Here is a 21,083-nt window from a genome sequence, read left to right on the forward strand (position 1 = left end):
ATTTTAGACCCAGCAAAAGACATTCAGAGAATCATGCGGTCAAGTTTAAGTCATTAAAGTCAGTTGGAGGTCATGTGATTAATGGTGGTACATACGTTTCTCTCAACCTCAATGAGTCGATCTTTAACCTTCAGCAGCTCTCGCGTGGCGTCCTGACTCTCCTTCGCCCATTTGCTGACGCTCTGTGCGTCCTCCCGTCCTCTACAGGGTGAGCTCTGAACCATACACTCCTCCTCTTGACGCTGACGCAACGCCTCATAATTCTTCTTCACCTGAAGATGGTAAAAATGGGGTTGAAAATAGAGAATCTATTGTGCCTGACTTCTGCCAACAAATCAAACAAACTCTCCGTTCAGACATTGCGAACCGTTTTGAGTTCCTGCCGTAGCTGCTGGTTGAGGTTGAAAGACTCCTGTAGTCGTGCTTCTAGAGCAGCGATCTTCTCCGCTTTGATTTCCAGAGAAGATTTCAGAGTGGATTCCAGTTTAGACTCTAAAAGCTTAAACCTAAAGCACATAAAATACACGTCAGAGTTCAGTCATTGACACAAAAATTACTACATCATTTATGCATACAGTGCATCCGGAAAGTATTCACAGCGCTTCACTTTTTCCATATTTTGTTATGTTACAGCCTTATTCCAGAATGGATTAAATTCATTATTTTCCTCAAAATTCTACAAACAATACCCCATAATGACAACATGAAAGAAGTTTGTTTGAAATCTTTGCAAATTTATTAAAAATAAAAAAACGAAAAAAAAATCAGTCAAAAGGCTATGTTAGACTAGCAAGACTCAAACTTGCATCAGCCACATGAGCCTCTGTTGAAGCAGACCACTTAGACTTCAAACAACAAACGCTACTAAGTTTGAGCCTTAACTTTGTCTTCATATAGAAAAACAAATTTCAAAACAGATTAACATATATAGTGATATGGTAGTGATGTCACTCTTTTTTTTTTTGGAAAAAGAGTATGAGTGTAGATATTTCCTTTTCAGTACTTGCCGATACGATACCTGTTTTTTTTTTCTTTTTTTTTTCTGAATTACAAATTTAACAGTTTATTTACATTTTATTATCAAAATGGGATCTAAATAAATTAATTCACTGTAAGCAAATGAAAATAAATTTTTTTATTTTCAATATAATATTGTATTATTTTTATCAAATGAAGAGCTTTTTTTTACTGAATCTCACAGCACAATCCAAAATGCAACATTGGAGTTATTTTTGGTCAAATAAAATGCTGTAAAACAGAGCATCATAGATGTGAGATATTGCTTAAGTAACAGATACTTATTATTGATTTATCATTATTATTAGTAGTAGTAGTAGTAATAGTAGTATTACAGTAAATATTACATAACTATATACAGTAGTGATATATTTTTGTCATACTTTTTCATTTAGATGAAAAAATGAATGTTGGAAGCCCTTTCCGTTTCTGTGTATTTTATTTTTTTTTTCTCCCAATTTGGAATGCCCAATTCTGAATGTGCTTTTTAAGTCCTCTTGGTCGCATAGTGATTCACCTCAATCCGGGTGGTGGAGGACGAATCCCAGCTGCCTCCGCATGTTGACCGCATTACCACGGAGACATAGCGCGTGTGGAGGCTTCACGCCATCCACCGCGGCATCCACGCTCAACTCACCACGCGCCCCACCGAGAACAAACCACATTATAGCGACCACGAGGAGGTTACCCCATGTGACTCTACCCTCCCTAGCAACCGTGCCAATTTGGCTGCTTAGGAGACCTGGCTGGAGTCACTCAGCATGCCCTGGGATTCGAACTAGCGAACTCCAGGGGTGGTAGCCAGCGTCTTTACCACTGAGCTACCCAGGCCCCCTCGTTTCTGTGTATTTTTGACAGTGGCTTCTCACCTCCAGAAAAGCAGGTTGCTATGTGACCCAGTGTGATTATTAAACTGCAAAAGGCTTCTATTTCATTAAATAAACATGTAGTGTGTATTCGCTGGGCACTACATAGTGATTTAAGGCTCTGCTCAGCGTCATCTGCTACAAACAGAGTGCGCAATGCTCATGATGGCGTTTAAGAGCTCCTTGGTATGAGCAGCCAGCTTCACATTTACATTCAAACATTCTTAAAAAAAGATCTGTTTACTTTAAAGTGCATAGCACATACAAACTATATATTATTCTCATTAAATAGCAGCCTTTGCAGTTTAATAATCACACTATCACAAAATGTTTTTTTAATTTGTGAGCTGAATGTTAATGTAATGAATTTGAATGTCAGTTGGTATCGGTTTTTGGTATCAGAGCGTTTTTATGAGCACAAGTCCAAGTAGTATCAGACCCGATTCCGATACCAATATCGGTATAGGGACATCCTTAATCTTAAGTTTTGTAGTTCAACGTTTGCATTACTTATGTAAATTACCTGTCATCAGAGCTCTCCTCACCACCCAGAAGACCTTCTTTGTTAAGACCTATCTTTTCAAGCTCATGGGTCAATTTCTCCAGGTCATTGTTAATCTGCTGAGTCTTTAATTTCTCATCAACCAGCTCCTAAATAAGAAAAATCATCACAGATTGTCATCCAAGTAAACAATAGCCAAGAAGAATACACCAAAGAGTTTTCCCAACTTGAGGTTAGACAGTTACCTCTCTAAGAGTGACCAGTGTCTTTTTATCAATGGAAGCTTGTTTGACCAATTCCTTGTTGTCCTTTTCCAAGTCTTTAATGCGACCACATGTCTCTTTGAGTGTGGTGACTTCCTTGCTGAGAGCGCGGTTCTCCTTCTCCAGATGAGAGATACGCAGGTTGTCTTCATCTAATTTAGAGTCTTTAATTTCGGCCTGCTGTCTAAGGCGTTTGTTCTCTTTCTCAAGCTGTTTCTTGTCTTTCTCCAACTGAGTGTTCTCTTGCTCTAGAACATTGTTCTCCTGCGCCAGCTGCTCAAGACCTTTGCTGGAAATCTTCAGCTCTTCAAGGCTCTGCTGCAGGTTCTGGTTCTCAGTCTCCATTTCCTGTAATTCTCCCTCCAGCTGATGAATCTTGCGGCTGCTGTTCTCCAAGACCTTCTTGAGCCTTTGGTTTTCTATATCTAGACCTTGGTAACTTACTTCTAGGCGTTCCGTTTTTTTGGAGGATGCCTTCAGCAGCTCAAGACTCTTTCTGAGTTGAGTTCTCTCATTCTCAAGCTCTCTATTCTCCAGCTCCAGTTGAGCAGCTTTGGCTCCCGTTGACCGTAAGGACTCGGTGAATCGCCTGAGCTCCAGGTTTTCCTCGTCAAGCTGAGCATTCTCTTTCTCCAGGACCTCCAATTGGAAAGATAAGTTCCTCAGACCATCTGCTGCTTTCTTCAGTTTCCGGCTCTCTGCTTCTAGGTCAGCGTTCTCCTTCTCTAGAACCTCTACCTTCTCACAGGTAATGGCAAGTGTGGCAAGTCGCTTCTGCAGACTCTCCTTCTCTCGCTCCAGTCGATGCACCTCCATCTCTAACTCTTCAGCTCTTTCTCCTTTCTCCTTGTAGTGCTCAAGGTCTTGGCGCAGTTGTTTCCGCTCAAACTCCATCTTGTTAAGCTTGCTGCTGGTTTCTTTAATGGACTCATGCAGCACACGGTTTTCTTTCTCGATGTCTTTCACGCGGGCTTCAGAGCTGACCTGAGAGCGCTGTCTAAGAGAGGTGATAGTCTGGTTGAGATGTTCATTCTCCTGTTCTAGACCCTTCACCTGTGTTACAGTCAGAGTGTGTCAGGAAAGAGAGATTGTTGAAAGTGTGGCTTAAGCCAATGTTTTAATTCAAACTGAAATACTGTACACTACTAGTGTTTTGTTGGATAGCACAAGTCTATCAGGGTCAAGATGTTTATGACCCTGACTTCACGCTGTACCTAAACTCGATACACAGAGCAATGCTTGTTTCTTGTAATTTCACACACAAAAAACCCCCCACAAAAAAACTTCCCTTTTTCAGGACACTGTATTTTAAAGATAATTTTGTAAAAATCCACATAACTTTACAGATCTTTATTGTAAAGGGTTTAAACAATGTTTTCCATGCTTGTTCAATGAACCATAAACAATTAATGAACATACACCTTTGGAACGGTCATTAAGAAACTAACAGCTTACAGATGGTAGGCAATTAAGATCACAGTTATAAAAATTTAGGACACTAAAGAGACCTTTCTACTGACCCTGAAAAACACCAAAAGAAAGACGCCCAGGGTCCCTGCTCATCTGCGTGAACGTGCCTTAGGCATGTTGCATGGAGGCATGAGGACTCCAGATGTGGCCAGGGCAATAAATTGCAATGTCCATACTGTTAGACACCTAAGACAGCGCTACAGGGAGACAGGAAGGACAGCTGATCATCCTCGCAGTGGCAGACCACGCGTAACAACACCTGCACAGGATCGGTACATCCGAATTTCACACCTGTGGGAGAGGTACAGGATGGCGACAACAACTGCCCAAGTTACACCAGGAATGCAACTCCATTAGTGCTCAGACTGTCCGCAATAGGCTGAGAGAGGCTGGACTGAGGGCTTGTAGGCCTGTTGTAAGGCAGGTCCTTACCAGACATCACCTGCAACAATGTCGCCTATGGGCACAAACCCACCTTCGCTGGACCAGACAGGACTGGCAAAAAGTGCTCTTCACTGACAAGTCGCGGTTTTGTCTCACCAGGGGTGATGGTCGGACTCGCATTTATGGTCGAAGGAATGAGCGTTACACCGAGGCCTGTACTCTGGAGCGGGATCGATTTGGAGGTGGAGGGTCCGTCATGGTCTGGGGCGGTGTGTCACAGCATCATCGGACTGAGCTTGTTGTCATTGCAGGCAATCTCAATGCTTTGTGTTACAGGGAAGACATCCTCCTCCCTCATGTGGTACCCTTCCTTCAGGTTCATCCTGACATGACCCTCCAGCATGACAATGCCACCAGCCATACTGCTCGTTCTGTGCGTGATTTCCTGCAAGACAGGAATGTCGGTGTTCTGCCATAGCCAGCGAAGAGCCCGTATCTCAATCCCATTGAGCACGTCTGGGACCTGTTGGATCGGAGGGTGAGGGCTAGGCCCATTCCCCCCAGAAATGTCCGGGAACTTGCAAGTGCCTTGGTGAAAGAGTGGGGTAACATCTCACAGCAAGAACTGGCAAATCTGGTGCAGTCCATGAGGAGGAGATGCACTGCAGTACTTAATGCTGCTGGTGGCCACACCAGATACTGATACTTTTGATTTATGTTGACCCCCCCCCTTTGTTCAGGGACACATTATTCCATTTCTGTTAGTCACATGTCTGTGAAACTTGTCCAGTTTATGTCTTAGTTGTTGAATCTTTTTATGTTCATACAGATATTTACACATGTTAATTTTGCTGAAAATAAAAGCAGTTGAAAGTGAGAGGATGTTTCTTTTTTTGCTGAGTTTATTTAGAACTTACTGCTGCATTCACGTTATGTTGGAACTACAGTAGTAATCAGTAGTAGTAGTAAGGAAGTCCCTCAAATGCACATATGCTGAATTTGGAAAATCTGAATTCTATGAAAGCACCAATTTCTCCCCGCCCTGTGACGTCATAAACAGCAAAAATACTATCGCCCTCAACAGTTTTCCTCAAAAAATTGTCAGGGTTCCCACTTTTTTTCAGAGATCATTTTCCAGGAATTTTCAAGAACATTTTCAATTAAAAGACAGGGATTGTGCCCTAAAGTAATACATTCCTCTTTAATAGATGTGCAGTTTATGACAGTTATCTATAAAACCAGCTCTTTAATATGTGCTTTTGAGCTCTTAGTCATTGACAAATTGATTAAAGTTGAATACACACAGCTTCAACTCCTTTATTAGCATCACAGAGAGTTGTTCTATTGTTTAAATAAAATATTCATGGTTGTTGGTGTTGTTTATAAAGTAGATAATTATTTGTACTATTATTATTATATGTTAATGCCTGTGTTTATATATTATAGTTAATAGTGTAGATGTTTTAGGTGATACCTGCAAGATATCATGTTAGGGTACGCGCAGATACCTGACGAAGAAAGAAGTGTACCAATATTGTTTAGGGGAGTCCGGGGGCATGCTACCCCTTGATAATGTTTTTGCAAAAACAACACTAAAATGTTCTTTTTTTGGTGACATTTAGAGAAGCAATTTAAATTTTCTTGAGTAAGTGTAGCTTTCATCTAACTATTGGCTAAAGTATTTCTAAAAGACTTCAGACCGAATGTGTTTTTGCAGCAAAAAAACTAAGACACAGCAGAACAGTACACCTGAGCAGAACGCAGGTGTCTCGGGATACGTTTTTAACAGCTGAAGGTCTTTTTAACTTGACACTGCGTCTAAAAATGAAGTGCCCCTGTGAGAGATGCAAAAGACACAGCGAATGCTGCGCAGTAGTCAACAACAACCATCTAGCACATTTTTACTTCTGAAAACAATTGAAAAACAGTGCAGGTGGGTGCAAAATCAGGTTCGGTGTGAACAGCCTCATATTTACATGACATAGCAGTAGTTCAAGTTTCTCAAAGTTACAGTACCTTTCTAAAAAGTTGCCTTTTCTTTTAGTTGATTGTAGGTAAATATCCACTTCATCCAGCGCTCTGTTTGTGCTCTGTGTTCTAAAGAATCCTGATACCGTTTAACTAAGTGAGAAACCGCTCCAAATGATTCAGTGAATGAGCAGTCCAACAATTTGCAAATCAGGCCATTTTGCAAACCCGTTTGGCCAATTCTATGAAAAGAACTGACTCAAAAGTATGATTAAATCCCAATCAGGCGAGACACACATCATGATTGCTGAAATATTCTCAGGGAGAATGTTTCTCAGGTAAGTTGGAGCACTCATGTTACACACAGTTCAGCCTTACAGCTGCAGGTGCCCCTGTATACAAATATTGGGGGTGTAAATATTTGCTCTGGCTCTCTCTCCATCTCACACCGAAAGACATTCACATAATGCGTGTGCACAGAGAGAGAGGACATATGGTTGTGTAACATAAACATTTATTTCACCAATAGTTGAAAAACAAATGAAATATGTCATGTGCAGGTAAATTAGACTTATGTTTAAATCAAGCAGGGTCATAGATTTTAATTCTATCTATAGGTGGCGTATAAAACTTATGAACAAATGATCATCACGACTGAAGTTGTGTGAATCAAACCAAATATATTCTTCAAATGTTCCAGATTATAAACATAATACGGTATATTGTAATCGGGCACAAATGGATGCACAGATTTGTGAATAATGACACAGAAAGCCGAACTCGGCAACATTAACTTTTAGTTTAGAATAATCGACAGTTAAATTCCATAACTGATGCATCAAAATTTCATTGTCAGATCAATGCATCGCGATGCATTTTACACCCCGAACAACTATGTGTCAATATAATCAGAAACTGATCCAAAAAATAGGCTTAGACTGTAGCAAGATTATTAGCCAACGAGTTAATACATTACAAGTTTACAATGCTAACTCGCTGCTTAGCAGTTAACATTTACTTCTAACACTTGAGCATAACATTATCTAGCTGCTGCATGCACCACTGAGAAACATGACCTATTCAATAGCAGTGGGGCTTGCATTGTGTTCCCAAAATATAATAAATCAGGAGTCAAAAACTCTGCATCTCTGAACATAGCGTTTTCAGCTGCTAACGACTGATTTCAGGGCTGGTGTTGTTTCTTCTCGGCAAAGAGAAGATGTGAAAACAAAACTGAATTTCCTTTCCAGGACATTTTACATTTTCTTTCATTTTCCAGGTGTTTTCCAAGACTGGAAAATTAGCCATCAATTTTCAAGGTTTTCCAGGACGTGTGGGAACCCTGATTTCTTTTGATATTTCGGTAACACTTTACAATAAGGTTCCATTTGTTAACATTAGTTAACAACATTATTTAACAAGAACTAATAATAAACATTACTTATTAAACATTTATTAATCTTATTTAATGTTAATTTTAACATTTAGTAATACATTTTTAAAATCCAAAGTTGTATTTGTTAACATTAGTTATGAACTAACATTAACTAACAATGAACTAAAGTATTTATATTAACTAACATTAACAAAGATTAATAAATTAAACAATATATTAAATGAACATGAACTTTGTTCATGATACCTAATGCATTAACCAATGTTAACAAATGAAACCTTATTGTAAAGTGTTACAGATATTTCTATAATTTTACAATTGATAATGTCTTAGTACAAGATAGTCTAAATTTTATCTGAAGTAAACCTAAGACATAAAATATGCTTTAATATTAGTATAGGTAGCAAAAAAGAATATACTGGGCATCACCTCCAAGTTTTGCAACCAACATTGTAGGGCTGGGCGATATGTAAAAAATATTTTAGCGATAACTGCCTTAAAAAATATCGCGATATCCGATTACAACGTCAACCCCCCTGCTGACGGTTGTAAATTTTTTTGCTTTATTGATTTTGCTGTAAAAAAGTAATTAATTTATTGAAACACGAAAAACATACACAAAAGACATTTCTAAATTCAAATTGCACTTTAAACTAAACGAAAAAAAGCAATAAAATAACGTGATCAAAAAATCTTATTTAACCACCTCCCCAATTCCAAACATTTACTGTCTCCAACGACTCCATTTTCCATCACGTAAGCATCTGTCAACGACAGCAGGTGGAAAATTACTAAAAGCCTACAGATTAAGAACTAAAGACAATTATAAATGTAAAGACAATAATAATCAAAATAAATAAGCCTAATAAATTCCTTTGTGCTCCCAAAATAATGCTGCCAAATGTGTCTTTGGGCAGCCAAATAAAAAAAAAAAATAAAATAAAATAAAAAAAAGAACAGTAAGTTATTGGCAATAAAGTGTACCTGTCTGTCTGCATTTTCTCTAAGTGTTTCTAGTGTTTTCTCCAGCTGCGCCTTCTCTTTCAGCAGGTCTGCACTCAGACTCTCAGACCTGCGCAGACTCTCTCTGTCTGAAGTCAGCTCCGTCTGCAGCTGCTGCAGCTGTGTAAACACACACACACACACAGACAACCACATCACACTACATGTCCATTAACAACCTGTGTCTTTAATATCAGGAGTCCATTTATCTGCAAAATGCTGCTGGTGTAAACACCTCTAACAGCATTAAAAACAACACATTATCACAGACAGAGCTGATATACAGACCTGAAGTTTATGAACACAACTTATAATTACACATCTGACATATGGAAACAAACACACATACACGTACACACACACACTTAAACTGACTCTTAAATTCTCTTAAAGCATATTAACTCTAATCTTCTTTAATCTCAGTTTACTCACTGACTAATATAATCCTGCACTAAGCTTTTTGTTTCAGTTAATACCCCATACTGTAATTCATTAAAACGTTTTCCTTTGTGTGAGGAACAGAATTTATTCACACCTCAACTTTCAAATCAAAATGAAATCAAAATTGACTTTATGTATACATGCTCCTTATTCTGTTGTGAATTATCAATCTGTGCACATTTTCTTACATCAAAATGTAATAAACTTCCTTCGCCTCTTTCAGCTGATTTTAACCCTTCCCTCTTTATTTTTCCACCACCTGTGTATAGACAACCCAAAGTCCTGCGAAACATGTTTTTCTTGTCAAATATTCTGTTTCAGACTCAGGAACATTAGAACATTACAGAAGTATTTTGACTTTAAGGTAGATCTTAGATTTATCAGAATACACCTGGAGAGAGATAAAGAGAAATATTGAGTTAAGGACCTTAAATCATTGCTAAACTCCAGAAGTCTCTGATGGCCATTCAGATGAGTGTGAACTCAGAGTGTGGCAGCGAAGAAGCGGTCTGAATTAAGTGTAACAGGGAAGACGCGGTGTAAACTCAGTGTGACAGTAAAGTAGTAGTGTGCTGTCTGACCTTCTGTCTGAGTTTATAATTGTCTTTCTCCAGACTTTTGCTCTCATTGCAAGTCCTCATCTCCTCCAGCATCCTCATCAGCATCTGATTCTCTTTCTCCAGTTTGAGCAGCTGACTGGATGTCAGTTCATTCACTTCATGACCCAGAGACTTCTGAGGCACTGCAAACACAAGCATATAACATCCTAAATTAGTTCAGTTAAACTTCTTAGCAAACCATCATAATCTGAATTTAATCCTTAATCATGACATGCATGACATCAACTCACATGCACACCCATCTGGACTGAGAGGTTTCATGTCTGTGTATCTTCAGTTCAAGTGTGAGGTATAGATCAGTGGACCTTTTGAGACTTCAAATGTGGGGTTTAGATTAGTGTACCTTTGGATAGTTCAGGTGTGGGGTTTATAACAGAGCACCTTCAATGAGTTCAGGTGTTGTGTTTAGGTCAGTGTACCTTCAGTGAGTTCGAGTAAGGGAGTTTAGATTAGTGTACCTTTGGTGAATTCAGGTGTAGGGTTTAGATTAGTGTACCTTCGGTAAATTCAGGTGTAGGGTTTAGATCAATGCAACTTCAGTGAGTTCAGGTGTTGAGTTTAGGTCAGTGTCCCTTCAGTGAGTTCATGTAAGGAAGTTTAGACCTACCTTTTTTAGAAGTACCTTTTGTGAATTCAGGTGCGGGGTTTAGATTAGTGTACCTTCGGTAAATTCAGGTGTAGGGTTTAGATCAATGCAACTTCAGTGAGTTCAGGTGTTGAGTTTAGGTCAGTGTCCCTTCAGTGAGTGTAAGTAAGGGAGTTTAGATCTACCTTCATTTAGAAGTACCTTTTGTGAATTCAGGTGTGGGGTTTAGATTAGTATACCTTCGGCTAGTTCAGGTGTGGGGTTTATATCAGAGCACCTTCAATGAGTTCAGGTGTTGTGTTTAGGTCAGTGTACCTTCAGTGAGTTCGAGTAAGGGAGTTTAGATTAGTGTACCTTTGGTGAATTCAGGTGTAGGGTTTAGATTAGTGTACCTTCGGTAAATTCAGGTGTAGGGTTTAGATCAATGCAACTTCAGTGAGTTCAGGTGTTGAGTTTAGGTCAGTGTCCCTTCAGTGAGTTCATGTAAGGAAGTTTAGACCTACCTTTTTTAGAAGTACCTTTTGTGAATTCAGGTGCGGGGTTTAGATCAGTGCACCTTTAATGAATTCAGGTGTAGGGTTTAGATCAATGCAACTTCAGTGAGTTCAGGTGTTGAGTTTAGGTCAGTGTACCTTCAGTGAGTTCGAGTAAGGGAGTTTAGATAGATGTACCTTTAGTGAATTCAGGTATGGGGTTTAGGTCAGTGTACCTTCAGTGAGTTCAGGTGTTGAGTTTAGGTCAGGGTACCTTCAGTGAGTTTGAGTAAGGGAGTTTAGATAGATGTACCTTTGGTGAATTCAGGTGTGGGGTTTAGATTAGTGTACCTTCAGTGAGTTCAGGTTTTGAGTTTAGGTCAGTGTATCTTCAGTGAGTTCGAGTAAGGGAGTTTAGATAGATATACCTTTGGTGAATTCAGGTATGGGGTTTAGCTCAGTGTACCTTCAGTGAGTTCAGGTGTTGAGTTTAGGTCAGTGTACCTTCAGTGAGTTTGAGTAAGGGAGTTTAGATCAGTGTACCTTTGGTGAATTCAGGTATGGGGTTCAGTGTACCTTTGGTTAGTTCAGGTGTGGGGTTTAGATCAGTGCACCTTCTGTGAGTTCAGGTCTGGTAATTTAGATCAATGCTAACATTTAACCTACACAATACACATAACATTGCAAAATACTGGGATTCTGTGCTCTGGCCGACTTTACAAAGCAGCTTTTCTTACGTTGTGCTTTATCAAATTTAGGGCTCCCGCATAATTTTTTTTAGGATATTTTATGTGCCCAACACCTGTAATGTCATACTGTGGGTCTCTTCTAAAGCCATGGTGTGGAATATATGACTAAATGATCGTGCTAAAACTGTTTGAAGCAAATGGCAAAATAATTAAATTTGATGTAATCAAGGCACAATTCAGTCAACCCTACCAGCACCTGTGAAGAGCATTGAAATGTAGTGATGATAATTAAATTATGCAGATTTAACATTTAATTGGAAATGTCACACACATCAGCTAAAATTGCAAATATGATTGTTTGGAAAATATTCTGTCATCAGCTGAAATGGAGGTTTTGATTGGTTCTGCCACTGATTAATTTTGTCTGTGCCTACAAGTCTGCACTCTGTGTCAGGGCTTGAAATTTGTAACAGGATTGCGTGTATTGCACACAATTTCAATAATTTCTGCAAGTTCTGTGTTCATTGTTTTTTTTTTCCACACAAAGTTCAGGTCTGGGGTTTAGACCAGTGTACCTTCAGTGAGTTCAGGTGCGGGGGTTTAGATTAGTGCACCTTCTGTGAGTTCAGATGTGGGGTTTAGATCAGTGTTTCTTCTGTGAATTCAGTTGTGGGGTTTAGATCAGTGCATCTTATGTGATTTCAGGTCTGGAGTTTAGATGAGTGCCCCTTCTGTGAGTTCAGGTGTGGGAGTTTAGATCAGTATCTCTTAGATGAATTCAGTTATGGGGTTTAGATCAGTGCATCTTATGTGAGTTCAGGTGTGGGGTTCAGATCAGTATACCATCGCTAAATTCAGATGTGGGGTTTAGATCCGTTCATCTTCTGTTAATTCAGGTGTGGGGTGATAAAAGATCAGTGTACCTTCAGTGAGTTCAAGTGTGTGGGGTTTTAAAAAGTGTACCTTCGATGAGTTCAGGTGTAAAGGTTTAGATCAGGGCACCTTTGTTGAGTACAGGTGTTGATTTTAGGTCAGTGCACCTTAAGTGATTTCAGGTGTGGGGTTTAGATCAGTTTACCTTCAGTGAGTTCAGGTGTGGTTTTGGAAAGTTGCTCTAATTCCCAGCCCAGATGCAGAGACTCATCCATACTCTGTTTCTGGGCCATCTCTAGCATCAGGTTCTCCTCCAGCAGCTCCTCCATACGCTTTCTCTCTATGTCTCTCTCCTGAAACACATCCTCACATGTCAGTATCTAGTGTAGTGTAGAGCTGTACTGATATAATCATATTTCTGAATTTTTTTCTAACAATTTTGTAACAAATAGCTTCAGAACAGTTCTCAGAACTAACAGAAATAAACAACTGGTGTCAAGGTGATTTTTAGTGAATGTATGAAGTCAGTTCCCCTCAAGTTCACACAGGTGTCCTTGCAGTGTAACTACAGGTGTAGTTTATCACATTAACTATGAACATGTTCCACTAACAGCTGACAACCAGAAAGTGTCACAATACTTCATTTTCACACACTATATCTATTGTTTTACATATGATGAGGTAGTTGGCAGTGTCGAGTCATTGTGTAGTGCTGTATTAATGGAGTGTATGTTTATTTATGGTCTTTTTTCTCACCATCTCCATGTCGTGGATTTTGTTCTTCAGCTGCAGGTTTTCCTTCTCCAGCTCATGAAGTTTATCAGATCGAGCTCTGAATGACTCCAATTGATCTTCCAGCATGATCTTGGTCTCTAGTAGAACATGATTGTCTTCTTTCAACTCCTGTATGATTAAATATAATCAATAACTGATGTTACATTTCCATCATCCTTTGATGAGCAAACAGTCACGTGACACACCTCGACTCTGGTCCTGTAGAACTCGATGTCGTGCAGTTTCTCTTTGTAGCGCATCACTTCACTCTCCAATTTGTCCACTCTGATAGCCTTCTCTCTCAGTGCGTCCAGCTCGTCACGATACGCCCGCAACGAACGCGCATCAGTCATCAACTGTAAGTTCTGATTATCAGACAATGACACATGTCTCAGATACTCAAGTTTGTACTTCATGATAGTTGTCTGTCTGTCCATCTGTCTGAATGAATCTAGACTGCTGTTGGTGGGTTTATTTATCCCATGAATCGGACACACAGCAGCTCTTGTTTAGGATACTGGCATCTTCACTTCATGACGTTTATTTCATGTATTAGACACACACACACTGATACAGTCATTTCTATGCTTATGGAGTCAAGTACCAAAGGGATTTGATGTACATTGCAAAACTGGGATGCTTCATGACTATTCAACACAACAACATCTTTAGCCATCACACCATACTATCACTTTGATTTTTGCCTGTTGCCAAGGAGACATAACAATATCAGGTGGCATTGTCCTCAAACTGTTCAGGTACCCCCAGGACATGCTGTTGATGATGCTTACCATTTTTGTTTTCAGTGTAACAAAGTGTTGGAAAAATACCAACCTTTATGATAAAATATGTGGAGAGGCAATATGGCCAATCTTAAGAAAATTGGTACCAGTGGACTTCATATGACCCCAGCAATCTAAAGAAGCCCAATTTTACAAAAATTATAAGTATTTATCCTTTGGTTTCAGGGTTAGGGTTAGGTTAGGGCTTAGGGTTAGGTCTATCAGTTGTTGTATTTTTTTGACCAGTAGGTCAAAACACTACAAAGTGTTTAATTTTAACAGGCTAAAGTATTGTCGAGATAAAGCCTGACTTCTATTTCTTAATTGACACTGTTGATTTTATCTCGTCAATAGTGAAGATTAGATCAAATTTGTAGGTGGAGTAGAGAATAAACAGTTTACATCGAAATCCAAGAGTTCAAGCAGATAAATTTGTCAACTTTGAGCAGTTGATGGTGCCTTAAGAGTTTGACTGGTAGACTTAAAAACTGGCCTGAAGAACTCTGAATGGTTCTATAGGCTGCCATGAACTTACAGCCAAAAGAATAATTAGGAAACTAACGGATAATCAGAAAACTAACAAATGGAATAAAGTGCCCACACACCTCCAGTGGCCTTTAAATATCTGTGCAGTGACTGGCTGAGCTTTTATTGGCTGTGTAAAGCTGTGACATGTAAGTAGTTAAAGGAATTACAGTTATCATCACACATTAAGACAGACTGAGTTTAGCTCAATGCTGATAATGACATAAACGCCTCACTTCTTGCTGCAGTCTCTTGACTTCCGTCTGCATGTTGTCCAGCTCTTGTCTGCAGTCCTGTAGCTGCTCAGTTTTCTCCTCTCTGAAACACACAAACATCAACTAACTTTTAACCAAAACAATACACATAACATTGCAAAACACTGGGATTCTGCGCTCTGACCGACTTTATAAAGCAGCTTTTCTTACGTTGTGCTTTATCAAATTTAGGCCTCCCACATTATTTTTTAGGACATTTTATGTGCCCAAAACCTGTAATGTCATACTGTGGGACTCTTATAAAGCCATGGTGTGGATATATGACTAAATGACCTTGCTAAAGCTGTTTGAAGCAAATGGCAGAATAATTACATTTGATGTAATCAAGTCACAATGATCAAAAATCTGATGATGATGATGAAATCATCCAGATTTAACATTTAATTGGAAATGTCACACATATCAGCTAAAATTGCAAATATGAATGTTTGGAAAATATTCTGTCATCAGCTGAAATGGAGGTTTTGATTGGTTCTGCCGCTGATTCATTTTGTCTGTGCCTACAAGTCTGCACTCTATGTCAGGGCTTGAAATTTGTAACAGGATTGCGGGAATTGCGCACAATTGTAATAATTTTTGCAAGTTCTGTGTTCATTGTTTTTTTCCGCACAAATGTATTCACTACAACATGTAGATGAGAATTAGTCAATTAATCCACACAAACAAATAAAATAAATATCTCTGTCTTTCTATCAGACAGTAATTCCAGATTCAGTAAATCAGTAAATGAGCTCTACTGCATCCTTCTCTCTCGTGCATCAGATTGTGTAGCTCTTTAAACGCTTGTTGAGTTTAGTGTGAGCGAACTGAAATTTATTAATCTGACATGCAAATGGCAACGAAATAAAACTAATGAAAACTAAAAAACTAAATCCTGTTTATAATCAATGAAGCACATGATAGCATCACATCATGCTGGGAAACAAGTTATTGAAGCGAACATTCATAATGTAGGCTATATACTTTAGAATTAGAATAAAACTAGAGGTAAGAATTAAGAAAGGTGAGATTGTTTTATTCCGTCACAAAGTGTATAAATCGACTCAATACTAAGTCATATGAGGCATCTTAGCAGAGAATTACCACCCACTTTCAAAAATGAATTTCAGGCACTGTGTGCATACAGTTTTATTATAATGTTTTCCATTACTTTTCTATTACTGGAAAACTGCATTATGAAATTATAGGTTTTTCAGGATGCATGGCAGTGTGCAGTAATGAGTAACGGGGTGGGGTGGATCTGAGCCAGTTATCTGACGGTTGAAATTTCAAACCACAAATGAACGATTACCTTTGTGTTCTAGATCAACACACTGAAGCTCAGGTTCCAAGCACTAACTAGAGGCAAAGTCCAGGACAGATGAGGCCATGTGTCTTTGCAGTAATAAATGAATGTCTATCATGATCTATGATGCCAAGGAGAGGAATAGGAAGTGGAACTGTGTGATTGTTTTATGGCACACAGCGGATTAAAATAGAATGACCTCATTTTACCCTGCTGTGAAACACACTGAGCTACAAACCACAGGGATGCTCCGTTCAGGGTTTTTACAGCCGATACTGATATTCTTGTTCTCTGATCGGCCGATACCGATCTGTAACAAGGTTAAAATGGGAAAGGAGGAGGCAGGAACCGGCTGAACAGTCAAAGTAATATTTTAATTTAAACTTAAACAAAAAGACACGAAACACACACACTGCAGCTGCATGTGGCTCTCTCTCTCTCGAACTGCTGCATCCCGCTGCACTTATCCCTCTCCTCGGCTGATAGCCCGATTGGGGGCCGGTCGTGTGTAGTCACGGCCCGGCCCCACCCTCCTCCTCGTCACACGATCATTTAAATTTTTATCAGGAGCTGTCAAAAAATGTCACTGTCAACTGAATTTCCCTGTTGGTAAAACTATAGTTGTTGCCTAGTTTTTGCTGTCAAAAACAGGTTGTAGGATGGTTAATTGATCATAAAAAATTTTTAAAATGAAAGTTTTTTAATAGGCCTTTAAAACAAGAGGGCTTACACAAAATATTCTCTATATAAGAATAGCTAGCCCTATAAAGAACGAGGCTTAGTGTCAAACTGAAGTCAAACTGATAACTCATAAGTGCAATTACACTTATTTATTAATTTCACTATTTAATTTAATTATTAATATTATTATTATGTAATTATTTATATTTTATTTATTTTTGCATCATATTTATTGCATCATTTTATAGTATCTAAATATTGTATATACAGTAGAATTATTATATTTATAACTACGTTTCCTGCCTTTTCATTGTGCTGGATGTTGGTAATATTAGTTCCTCTTTCATTTGTTCCAGCAGGAGCTTTAATGAGGGGAACACACACTCTCGTGCGATGAAAGGAGAAGATTAACTGCTTCTGAAGCGTCATGATGCACGCACCAAAATAAAAGAGAATATTTTGATAGTGAACGTAAAGCACTCCTGATTTACTTTAATTTACTGTTCACATAATTGCAAATGTTCTTGGTCATTGTGGGTTCATACATTCTGTGTTAATGGCAGTGAAGAATTAAGGACAGAAATATTTTTATATTGTTTAATATAATATAATAAATTGACAGTCTTAACTTCCAACAACTCAATTTAGATTTAATTAGTCATTTAAGTGAAGGAGAACCCCAGAAAAACACTTGATTACACAATGACCATGGATAACTATCAGTCTTGCTTTATGTGGTATTGCAAACAAAAATACTCCAATACAATATTCAATATTAACAATCTTTCCAACGTTTCAAACTGAAACAAAGTGAATCTAGTGTCTAACAAACCACACACTCAACGAATGTGAGATTACTAAATATACAGCCTTTCTGATATTGGATGAACTTACTAACAAGATGACTGTGCTATAGCTATCTGTGCAGATGCACAACAGAAGTGCACGAGCCGGCTGTATTGGATTCCAGTAAAAAGCAGTGATGCAGCTGACAGTAAGTTCCTCTCATGTAAAGCTCTTCCTCTAATGCTCACTACATCAGTATTGTGTGCTGAGAGTAAAGTGCTCTTAGAGGAAGCTGAATAATTTACAACACAGTAAAAGCACTTCAGTATTGATGAGGCATTACAGGAAGTGCAGGATGAAGATCATTCAGTTCAGGTATCAGTGATGTCATGATAACACACAGCAGCGTGAGTTCGTTTTGAAATACTCACAGCTCCTGTCGCAGGCGTCTGATCTTAGCTTTGGCGTCAGCGAGCTCTACAGACAGATGCTGGATGCTCTCTGTGCGTCTTATGCTGGGCGACTCGCCGGGTAACGGGGCGACATGAAGTGCTGGAGAGATGTGCCCACAGTCCCGCTCCAGAGTCAAAGACACAATTGTCTGACATCACACACACACACACACACAGACAGTGAGCACTCCACAGGTGTTGTAGTGTTTGGTTTCATTGTGTTTTGTGTTGTTGTGTGGTACCTCAGCGTGTTGGTCTCTCTCGTCTACGAGACGTTTGAGGTGAAAGCTCACGTGTTTCAGGAGTGTGTCTTTATCCTGCGACACACACTCACCCTCATCCAGACACTGAAGATCCAACACATTCTCCTGGTTATGAGTCACCTTCAACACACACACACACACACATAAGTATTACAATAACGCTGGGTAAAACAATGTGTTGGTCATGTGATGTGATTCAGACCTCTTGAATGTGAGCAGCGATGGCAGCCTTTGTGTCAAAGTCCAGCAGCGTCTGTATCCTGTCGATGTATTCCTCCTTCCTGTCACACTGAACACACACACACACACACACACACACACACAGTGAGTTTGTGTGTCTCTGTACATTAACTCTGTTCCACACATTCATTCACATCTGATCATGCAGTAATGATGTGACACAACATGTCACTCATCATGTGACGTGTGTCATACACTGTGCTGACAGATGGAGTGTATTGATAATGTAATATCAGTATGAATTCAGTCACCTGTACAGCACAGCCCAATAACAGCAGTAATAACTTCCTCATCTCTTCGAGAGCTTGTTCTGAAACACACACATAAAATATTAATAAACATCAACAGACTGATTACTGATCCTGTATGAGACAGATAATGAACTCTCTGTTGAGTGAATGTAAACGTAATGATCTCTCACTAACTGCACATGTTCTGCCTCATAAACATCTTCATACTAAGATTCATATTTTGTCCACACACATTACCTAATAATAATAATACAAGTTCCAAACATAAGTTCAGGAGGAGTTCTGTCAATCACATTTCAAGGATGATATATAAGTGGCTGCTTCCTTTCCTAAATACAGTTACGTTCACACAGTTGGGATATTAACGACAGTGACGACTGCATTCTATAATCAAAGTGATACCTGTACATTTTCAGTACTCACAACAGTGTTTTCATTTAACCTGTGCTGTGTGAACAGAACCACACTGGAACACTAGTTGTCTGTCACGTCATATAACGCCAGATTCACACATACTCCATGAGCGGGGCGTGAGCGTGAGCAATGCGTTGCGTTTGGGCTTTCACACTGGCCGGGTCTCTTTTCTAGGTTTCTATGGCAACAACGGGCAGTCACTTGCACTTATTTATCAGCGTACTTGGTCGTGATTGGTTAGTATATCAAAGCCCCCTTCAAGGCAAGTCAGTCCACTCTGCGATCATCTTTGGAACACTCTCGGGTAGGCTGGGCAGCTTTTTCTTTGTAAACAAGCAGCATAAAAGTACAGCTCCTATCTACTTGAATGGGGAAAGACTGAAATTTCCGAAACGGTTGGTCATGATTACAATCAAAGAACATATTTAAAGTCAGCAGTAAATTCTGACATAGGGTTGCTCCAATACCAACATTTTAGCTTCAGTACGATACCAGCCCTGGTACCTCGGTATCGATATAACTCGATACTTAGGCAACAAATTAAAAAACCTCAGATTTTTAATTAAATTACACAGAAAATTATTGACAAAAAGAACTGCACAAAGTCTTATAGATAAAAATTATGCCTTTTCTGTTTTAATTTTTCTGGATTCCATGTTAAATGTTTTAATTAAATGTTATGATCAAATTGTGTTTAATCAAATACATACTGTACAGCTTTAATCAAATGAAAATATAATACTTTTCAACAATATATATATATATATAATTTTTGTAAAAAAAAAAAAAAAAGAAAAAAAGAAAAGATGCACAACAGAGCTTCACAGAATTAATGAAAACATTAAATGAAAACAATCTGATTACAACATGCTGATATTCAGTACACCTGCTTATGTGATACTGCTTACAGATAATAATACTAATAATATAACCATTTAATATTATATTATTGTTACTATGAGTATTATTGCGTCTGCTTTGAATATTACACTTTTACACAGTAGTAATACTTTTCTGTTGTAATCTCTTCCATTTCACACAGTCAGTTGAATAGAGCTCTCATTTCAGCAGGACTTTTATTATGAAAGATCTTTGAAGTTCTTCTTGTATAGGGTTCTTTATATCAAGCTTCCCGTAACTCGCAAGCTGAAATCTCCGAGCTGTAACGGAGAAAGACTTCATTTGAGAGTTCACAGCCGTTTATACACTAAACACATTGATCTGTGGCTACTATTGGACACACTGCATAAAAATCAAGCATTAGTAGTGTGTTGCATTTGTGTGTGTGATCGTGTGCGTGCCTGTGTGTGTGTGTGGATGTGTGTGTGTGTGTGTGGATGACAGGGCAGAGAGGCGTCTCTTATTCAAACTGTGGCATGCAGTGCATGTGACTGTTTATTATTTAATTAAATTACATCCTTCTGCAATTTAATGATCACACTTAGCCATACAGAGTCTTTTTTATTATTATTTTCAAATGGTCTTTGATTTCATCACAAAACATACATTACATTTTGCTAATGGCAGCATACTTTAATATGGTACCGAAATTAACAATATGATGATATCGTACCGTTTAAATTTTTTTGGTATCGCGATAGTTCGTTAGTACCAGTATACCGCGCAACCCTAATCTGACAACAATAGCATCATAAATTGTGCTGCTTTACCTCAGATTACGCTAAAAAATGCTTTTTTTCAGGATGGATCAGCTAATGCGCATCTTGAGTTGATTACAGGAGATGTCTTTATCTAAAAGGTGATTGGCTCTTTTGCCTGTAAGGCGGGCGTTCCAATTTCTCCCA

At 38.8% G+C, this 21,083-nt stretch overlaps 1 protein-coding gene across 4 annotated transcripts in view; it reads right to left on the reverse strand.

Moving 5' to 3' along the window:
* ccdc88ab (coiled-coil domain containing 88Ab) overlaps positions 1-21,083 on the reverse strand; it is a 61,481-nt gene that overhangs the window by 26,720 nt on the left and 13,678 nt on the right. For all 4 annotated transcript variants that reach the window (XM_051647422.1, XM_051647420.1, XM_051647423.1 and 1 more), the window contains exons 5-18: positions 18,865-18,923; positions 18,576-18,662; positions 18,353-18,493; positions 18,090-18,259; positions 14,868-14,949; positions 13,531-13,689; positions 13,307-13,453; positions 12,756-12,903; positions 9,891-10,051; positions 8,851-8,988; positions 2,631-3,701; positions 2,407-2,534; positions 368-506; positions 96-272 (exon numbers count right to left, since the gene is read on the reverse strand). In XM_051647422.1, the coding sequence (XP_051503382.1) occupies positions 96-272; positions 368-506; positions 2,407-2,534; positions 2,631-3,701; positions 8,851-8,988; positions 9,891-10,051; positions 12,756-12,903; positions 13,307-13,453; positions 13,531-13,689; positions 14,868-14,949; positions 18,090-18,259; positions 18,353-18,493; positions 18,576-18,662; positions 18,865-18,923 (2,807 nt within the window). The remainder of the gene's footprint in view (positions 1-95; positions 273-367; positions 507-2,406; positions 2,535-2,630; positions 3,702-8,850; positions 8,989-9,890; positions 10,052-12,755; positions 12,904-13,306; positions 13,454-13,530; positions 13,690-14,867; positions 14,950-18,089; positions 18,260-18,352; positions 18,494-18,575; positions 18,663-18,864; positions 18,924-21,083) is intronic.

Source organism: Myxocyprinus asiaticus, chromosome 21, assembly GCF_019703515.2.
Source record: "Myxocyprinus asiaticus isolate MX2 ecotype Aquarium Trade chromosome 21, UBuf_Myxa_2, whole genome shotgun sequence".
Lineage (NCBI taxonomy): Eukaryota > Metazoa > Chordata > Actinopteri > Cypriniformes > Catostomidae > Myxocyprinus > Myxocyprinus asiaticus.